This window comes from Aythya marila, assembly GCF_965140915.1.
Source record: "Aythya marila genome assembly, chromosome: 19".
In the NCBI taxonomy this organism is placed as follows: Eukaryota; Metazoa; Chordata; class Aves; order Anseriformes; family Anatidae; genus Aythya; species Aythya marila.
Window position 1 is genome coordinate 1159896 of NC_139060.1, and position 8671 is coordinate 1168566.

General features: G+C 54.3%; 1 protein-coding gene across 1 annotated transcript; it reads left to right on the plus strand.

Annotated features, from left to right (window-relative positions):
- Positions 1 to 256: 256 nt before the first annotated feature.
- Positions 257 to 8671, plus strand: LOC309885689 (cholesterol 7-desaturase nvd-like; the record flags this gene model as incomplete). Its single annotated transcript, XM_082775911.1, has 7 exons — positions 257 to 560; positions 4373 to 4561; positions 4715 to 4893; positions 5928 to 6053; positions 6345 to 6464; positions 6961 to 7137; positions 8510 to 8671. 7 exons carry the CDS (start codon positions 257 to 259, stop codon positions 8669 to 8671), a joined length of 1257 nt encoding a protein of 418 aa, XP_082632037.1.

Below are 8671 nucleotides of genomic sequence, written 5' to 3' on the forward strand. Positions count from 1 at the left end.
CATTCCGAGATTCTGTGATTCTACAGTTCTGTTATTCTATAGTTCTATGACTCCGTGACTCTGTGACTGTGATTTTTTGTTGCTGTGTTTCTTTGCTGTGCACCTCGCAGCCCGCGGGGGGCTGAGCCACAGGAATCGTCAGCCGCCGCAGCCCGGGGGTGCCTGAGGGGTGTCGGGGGTGGGAGCTGCCCCCCAGCCCCACCCGGGCGGGGCTGGCCGTGCTATAAGGGGCGGCGGCGGCGGGACCGGGCGCGCTATGGGGAGCGCGTGGTGCGGAGCGGAGTTGCTGGCGGCGGGGCTGGGGAGCGGGGCGCTGCTCTTTCTCCTGCTCCTCCTCCTCCTCCTGCTCGTCGTGCTGCCGGGCTGCTGCCGGCCTCTGGAGCTGCGGCGGCGCCGCGGGGAGGTGGGCTCCCTGCCGGCCGCGGACCCCCGCCTCCCCCGCCTCCCCCGCCGCCCCCGCCGCCCCGGCGCCCGGCCGCCGCCGTACCCCAACGGCTGGTATCGAGTCCTCGACTCCGCGCAGCTGCCCCCCGGGACCGTCCGCAGCCTGTCCCTGCTCGGTGAGTCCCCGACGGGCGTCCCCGTTCCCTGGGCCCGGGATGCTGGCCAGGCTGCGGGGCATCCCCGACGGCGGGGCATCCCCGGCATCCCCGATCAATGCCGTGCCCGTGCCCAGGAGTGGGAACACCCCTGATGGGTGTCTCGGCCAGGGCACTGGCCTCGCACGGCGGGCATCCCTGAAGGGCCCCCGGGACATCCCTGCCCCGGCCGTCTGCACTGGGGCACCGGGACAGCTCTGCTGCATCCCCACCTGGACATCCTCAGCAGGACATCCCCACCAGGGCATCCCCAACATCTCCACTCCACCAGGGGATGGGGGCATCCCTACTTGGGCACAGGGACATCCCTGCCTGGGTGTCTCCGTGGGGGCACGAGGACACCCTCACCTGGACATCCTCACAAAGGCACTGGGCACTCTGCCGGGGCATCCAGCCAGGGCACTGGGCCATCCCAGCCAGCACCCATGCTGGCTCCCTGCCCTGGCTGTTGCCAGTGTGCAGGACATCTCAGCCTGAGCATCTCTGCTGTGGTCTCTGCTATGGCACTAAGGCATCTCTGTTGGGGTATCCCTTCTGGGTCACCCCACACAACACCTACATGAGGGCACCAAGCATGGCACAGCCTCGGCTTTTCCACAGGCACCAGGTACCCCAGCTGGGGCATCATGGCACAGGCTCACTGTGCATGTGCAAGGCACCCCTCTGGGCTTCTTCTGGGACAACAGGGCACCTCACTGCCTGGTTCCCCTCCCAGGCACTGCTGTGCCCACAGCTCCCCCTGTCCTGGGGCAGATCAGGTCTCACAGCCACATCCAGAAAAATCTCCTAGGTTGTCGAGGGTCCTTTTGCCTTGAAGATGGTTTGGGACTTGTTCAGGTGCCTTCCTCATCATAAAGGAGGTTTCTGCAATGAAGTCCCTCAGATTCAGTGTTGGTGTTTTATTTTAGATCTGTTTTCAAGAGCCATCTTCTCCTGTGATGTTTTGTTTCTTTGTGTGTCGGGAACTTTCCAGTTCATTATGTACATCCTGGAGAGCCCTTGCCAGCCTATCAGTTGCATCAGTTCATTGTCTACCTGAAGCCTGGGCCCTGGTACCCAGTCCTCCAGGTCTAGCTAAAATGTGCAGGTAAAATCATTTCACCTTGCAGCATGATGGTAGTTTACCGGTGCCAGGAAGACTATCAGTAAGTAAGAGAGTTAAACAACCCAGAGCTTCCAAGTCTGTGTTTAATTTATCTGGGATAGTCTCTGAGCATAGCCTTGAAATGTGGCCCTGCTCCAGAGACAGTGAGCAAGAGGAGATGAAGAAAAATTTCTTGACTTGGTCCCTGCATGACCTGACTTTGGGGACCAGGTATGTTCCAAACCACAGCACAGAGCATGCAGGAAAGCCACAGGCTCTCCTGAGGACTGCTGTGTCCTGCAGCTCTGTTGCCTGGGGCTTGCTGCAGTGAAGCTGCTCATACCCCAGGGGAGGCTCCTGTGCAACAATGCCCCTGAGCGAGTCCTCTGGGCTCTCTCCCAGCTTCTGTGTCCCCAAACAAGAACTGCATGATGACCTTGTGTCTCTTTCTGTGCCTTGTGTTATTCCTGTCATAATTGCCATTCATTTTCCATGAAGAAAATAGACTAATTTCACATGAAAACATCTGTGCCTGTATGTGGCTCTTAAGTTCTAGATATTCATTTACAACAGAGTTTCTTAGCATATATTAGGCTGGGATATTGTCCTGCCACATGGGGAGATAATCAGATTTGATGCACCACCCTAAGCAAAGATCAGCTTCTCCTCTGGCTCTGCTGGCTCCGGAGTACAAAGGCTGGAGATGAAAGCAGTGCTAGCTCAGGAGTCCCAGGAGAGGAGTTCAGGCAGCCCCACAAGGCTCTGACCACAGGTACCACTTCAGCTCTTCATGGCAGATGAGTTCCAGACCCGGTGTAAGAAGGAAAGCTCTAGAGTTGGGACCTTCCTGGGCAAAGCAGCAGGGCACAGGGCTGTTCCTTGGGACCTCCCAGGAACCTAGGCTACAGTTACTCTGACCCGCCCAGAACCACTCCTGCACCACTGCTCCTGGTGACCCTGTGTCACCTCCAACAGCTGTATGAGCTGAAATGTCTCCTGGCATAGCCCCCCTTTGCTCTGAAATTCAGGTCAGGCAAAGAGGCAGTTTGGTGACAGGAGAAAATGCTGATACAAGGAATGACTGGTTGCTGCCTGGGGGCAGGGGAAGGACCTGCACCTCCAGTACCTCCACTCCCCTCACCAGCTGCCAGCAGAGGTACCAGTGCCTTCCAGCAAGGCAGCAGTGCCAGGCGTCCTGGATAAGAAGGCGCCTCCAGGCACTGCAGTAAAACCATGTTTTTCTGCCAGATAGCAGAAATAACCTTTTCTAGGTTTGAAGGCTGGGGAAGTTTTCACTGTTCTGTTTTCTTTGCCCAGGACACAAAACCAAAGGAAGTAGCTTTGTGTAGCTCACAGCGTGTCACTAGTCATCAGTGTGGCTGTCTGGGAAAATGTGGACAGAAGCTTAGTTTGGTCTTTGGACTTTAGTTTGGACTCATTTCTTACTGTTTGAGTGCTAAGGTACAACACCAGCTATAACAATCAGATTTCACAACCTGAAGCGTTAATACACGTGCACTGCATGGCACACCGTATGGAAGAGAGGACCATGGAGCACCCCAGCCTTTAACTCACTGGCTGCATCCATATGAACAGTCCCCAGAGTGCTTCCGAGCCCCCAGACCAGCCAGGACACAACTCAAGGGGATGAAGGGACAGGTCCAGCGTTGCTCTCAGGCCAGGTCCTGACGAGCAGCCCCTCTCCCACAGCATGGTGCCACAGCATCGAGGTGTGCAGCTGCACAAGAGCAGTTCGCACTGTGCCAGGAAAGTGTCTGGCACCAGGTTTGTCCCTTGGGGCAGAGCAATTTTGGAGGTGACGGCATGGCACTCAGTGCAGTCATGGCCTCCTTGCACAGCCACGTGAACAGACCTACGGCTATAGCACGGGCACAGCCTCTGTCTCTCCAGAAGCCAAGGCAAACTTTGCAAGTTTTTTGCTGAGCTAGCAGGGTGCTGCCCTGGGGGCAGGGGGGAGGAGTGTGATCCCAGTGAGCAGAGACAGATATCAGCGGGGCAAACATCACGTTGCATTGGGGCAGAAGGAACTTGACCCAGCAGCAAAGCAAAGCAAGTCTGGGTGTCGGGGCAATGCAGCCCTAGCTCTGCCAGCGCTGGCTCCATCCCTCCCTGCACGGAGCTGGCTGGGGCAGGAGCTGCCTTTTGTTTAGGCAGAACCCCCCTGCCGGGGAGGTGACGGGGCTCTGGCTCAGCCAGCCCTGCCTGAGGAAGGGATTCTGTGCTGAGCTGCTGGGCTGTGGTGCATGCGGCTCTTGGAGGCCAAGAGCAAACAGAGCTCCTCCTTTCAGCCAGATTTTCCTGAAATTCACGAGCCCACGCTCTCCTCTAGACGTCTTGGGCAAAGGGACAGGAACGGGGCTCTCTCTACATGCAGCCACTGCTCTGCTCTACCTGGAGCCCCTCTTTAGCAGAGGGAGCATCCCACGTTTTTACACATTTCTGTGGAGGCGGCTTTTCTCCTTCAGCTGAACCAGGCTCTGACAGCCCAGAGAACGGGTGCTGAGGGTGGGAGCCGTGCGGGGTTGGAGGCAGCTGCTGCGGCCGCCCGGTGCCCTCTGGTGGCTGCGCGGACGGGGCTGGGTCCCGGGTCCCGGATCCCTGAGTCCACCTGGCCCTGCCCGGGGCTGCTGTCTTTAGGGACACGCCGATATCCCCCCTCGTTCTGCAGGAGAGCATCTCGCTGTGTTCCGCACCCGGGACGGCCAGGCCCATGTGGTGGACGCTTACTGCCCTCACCTCGGTGCCAACCTCGCTGCCGGCGGGCGCGTCGTGGGCGACTGCATCGAGTGCCCCTTTCACGGCTGGCAGTTTCGAGGAGAAGATGGAAAATGCACCAGCATCCCATATGCTGAAAAAGGTGAACCTTTCCCGCATCTGCAGAAAGCACCTGCAGTATTGTTAGTACCCTGGGCATTGTCCTAAAAAAATATTTAAAATATTTCAGTAGGGAAAAGTGGGAAAGTGGGCTTCATAATAATTGTGTTAATCCAATTCTTTTCTTTCCCTGCAGTGCCAGATTTTGCCAAGGTCCGGACGTGGCCGTGCTGTGAGGTGAACGGGATGCTTCTGCTCTGGTACCACTGCGACGGGACTGGCCCAACGTGGGCTGTGCCCGAGCAGCCACAGATTGCTGCCAAGGAGTGGGTGTTTCGGGGACAGACAGAGCACTTTGTGGACGCCCACATCCAGGTAGCACTGGGGCAACACCTGGGGCACATCTGGGGCTGGGTCCTCTGCTGGAGTCCAGTTCAGGGATTTCTCCTCCCAGATGACACGTTAATGGGCATCTTCTCCCAGTTAACCCAGTGCCACTGGGCAGCTGCTGCTGCCAGCAGAGCCAACACCTAGGAATGCATCACTGTGCAAGAACATGGCAGATGTTCTCCATATGTAGGGTCCATGGGCTGTTTGAGAGACAACAGATGTCCTGGGTGGCACTTAAAGGGAATCTCTTAATTTGCTTTGATCTATATCTGATGTAGTTTTTAAAAAAGATTCTTCAAGGATTGCTGCACTTATTGTCAGGAGGCTTTTCAACTCACTGACGACAGCAATGGAAACATACGGTTATCTTGCTGTTGATGTTCATAATCTCCATCATATGCTGACAAATGTGCCAAGCCAAACAAAATGGCTGCAGTTTCTGTTGTCTTGGTGGAAATGAGGGTGGAAAAGGGAGAAGTTTTGTGGCCGTAAGCAGAAGTGAACCACTGCACACAAGTCTGTGCTATGGCCAGACTGTGCTACTCACCAAGCTGCAGGAGAGGTGGTGTACTTGAGTAACAAAGCAGTTAAATCCTCAACAAGTGACCTGATGCGGGCAGGCTGGTGGGGTTTACAGGTTTACACTGGTTTAAAATATGTGAAATCCAGATTAGGATCACAAACACAAAAATGCTTAATTCTTTACAATTTTTCTAGGGACAGAGGAAGTTTGGAGTCCCAGCACGTGTGGCTACAGAAGTTAACATGTTTAGGTTAGCTTAATATTAATGCTGAATGTTCTAGCTGCACATTAAATTATTTTACACGCTAGTTAAGAGCTGGTCCCAGGTCAGTGAGTGCTCAGACCCCACCTCCACTCCCTGGGCTGCCTCTTGCCACGAGGTGAGGACCCTGGGCTATGCTGCAATCACACCACTGCTGCTGCAGCACTGCTGTTACAGACAGGCAGCTCTTGCCCAGGTCAGCTCTCACCAGCGATAAATTGTTCCCTCTGGCAGGAAATCCCTGAGAATGCAGCAGACACAGCTCACCTTGCCTTTCTTCATGGACCGTCTTTTCTGAGTGGATCTGATCTGAGATACACCAAGTCCAAGGTGTGGGATTTTATGAAGCATGTCTGGAAGGTAGGACCCTACGTCGCCTTGTGGCCACAAGTAGGTTGAGGTCCCTGAGGCCAGGTCCTCTTTCTGCCTCAGTGCTTGAGTCCTACCTCACCTCTTCTGCCTCATCCCTCAGTCTTCAGTTCAAATCTTTTTTCTGTACCTCAGTGGTTTTAGCCTCACTCCCTCATCTGTGCTTAGCTCTAGATGCCCTTCACAGTCCCCCTTCAGTCACCCTCTCGCTGCTACCTCCCCTCAGCCCATGCTCTTGACCCCTGGCTCTTGGGCTGAGCCGCTCCTTCTCCACCCCTCCAGGCCGAGTGGCAGCCGGAGCCCGAGCCCAACCAGCATTGCTCCCGCATGCTGCTCCAGCACACTGCAACCGTGTTCGGGAAGCGCTTCCCCTTGCTGGACTTGTCGGTTTCAGCCAGGCAGGTATGTCCTATGTGCCATGAAATGCCCTGTATGGACACCAGGGAAGGCAGGTGGCTTGATGAGCCACGGACACGGTGCCTGCCCCGTTGCCCTTGCATCCTGACCAGTCCCTTTTACTTACACAAAACCATATTTCCTATCTGCCAAGTGAGCCTATTTGGTGAGGTAGCTTGCAGAAGCCAAGGGCAGGAGGTTGCATTAATAGCAGTGAGCATGAGCTGCACAATCAAGTAGGGCAGGGTGTTTTCTCGTCTCACAAATGAAAGCTGGTGTCGGCAGGAGCAGAGACCTCATGGATGTGACTGAACTACCCCTTCCTGCTGGATCTGAGAGCAGGGTGACCACCAGCCCCTTGAGCTGAATGGCGTGGTAGGAAAGAGGACAAGTCCTTGCCTGCCTGCTCAGAGCAGCCTGTCCTACCAAGGGCATCGGAGCTGCTGTTCCAGCAGTGGGGCCGCTGGGCACCCTCCCCTGATGGTGTGCTCTTGCTCTGCAGGTGGGGCCAGGGCTGGTTTTCCTCATCTTTGAGCATGCTTTCCTGGGCCATGGGGTCATCCTGCAGACTGTGACACCACTGGAGCCTCTCGTGCAGAATGTGGTCCACAAAATCTACTACCAGAAGAATGTGCCGGCCATAGTCCCCAAGTTCATCCTGAGAGCAGAGTGTGTACAGGTAAGGCTTCTGAGGAAGAATGTGCCAGAAGTGATCCTCTGGAGCTTGCTGGATGTTGCATAAAGTAACAGCCAGCCCATGTGGGCTCAGAGATATGTGGGAGCAAAATAGTCTTGGGCATGATCCTTTCAGTGCTTGGCACGATCTTTCCATTTCAGGGGCCTGAATAACTAAACTCAAGGTTTAGTGAAGAGGGTCCCTGCAGTGGCTCATCTGTTTATGATGGTGGAGAGATGCTAGCCATCTGCAGTGGGTGGGGAACTGGGGTACAAGGGTTAGGCCACCTCTCCCAGGTTGTAGAACATCTTTGAAAGGTCTAATAACTGCATCCAGATTTCCAGCACCCCAGGCTGGTACTTTAAAACCATCCAATATCCTTCAGTGATAACTGTGCCAGGAAATATCCCTGCTAATAAATTATAATGAGATTTGGCAATTCTTGCCCCTCCTGACAGAGTTTTTTCCAGGTCTTTACAAAAAGGATTCATAAAAGTGGAGGGAGAGCCCTCCTGGATGTCTCCAATCCCACCTGGAGCAAGACCATGGCCAAGTTCAGGCCAGGCATAGAGCTGTCTAGGAGCTTTGAAAGGAGACTGCCCCCTTCGGGGTGACCCATTCCATTACTGCTCTACCCACGGTGTTGATTTTTATTTTTAATGTCCATTTGGAACTTCTCAACCTGAAACCTGTGGCTGTTGCTCGTTATACCAGGTGGCACTACCAAGATAAATCTTACTCTGTCATCCCTGTAACTCCCTTTTAAGCAGTCAGAATAGTTCATGTCATTCCCTTCTGTCAGGGGTTAAAGCATGGAAAATGTTTGGTCTGACCAGAGGGCACCATAGTAAAAATTGCCAAAAGACGATTTTCAGATGCCAAAAACCTACCCCAAATCAAACCTAGCTTTGCTAGCTTGTATTGTTTAAATGATGGTTTAAATTTATGCATTCTTACTAATGCGAATAAGCAGCACTTATTTCTGCAGAGATGTCTTTGTGGAGGGAAACTCCATGTCTTACTGGGTACATATCTGAGTGGAATTTAAAACACCTGTGCTTAATTTATAGTGCCCTGGTTGGCTGGAGCTACCCAACAAATCAAAAATCTCATGTGGAGCTGCTCCTACCTTCACAACCTCCACTCATTTTCCAGTATATCCCATGGCAGGGGCTGTCTAAGCTGAAAGTAGCTCCTTGTTTGGGAGCTGCAATGGGCTAAATGTCTGCTAACTGCAGACAGAGAGCAGTGGTGCTGCAGTTTAAAAATAGTCCCACACCAACCACTGGGAAGAAATGCTAAAAAATAAACCTAGTGTGCAGGCAGCATGCACAAAGCTGCTCATTCAGTTTCCTCACCACCCTTCTCTCCCCAGTTTGAGCGAGATATAACCATCTGGAATAACAAACAGTACCTGCTTAAGCCGCTGCTGGTCAGAGAGGATGCGAGCATCCAGAAGCACAGGCGCTGGTTCGCGCAGTTCTACAGCGAGAAGAGCACGAGGCCCTCGGCACCGAAGGAGGGCCTGGACTGGTGA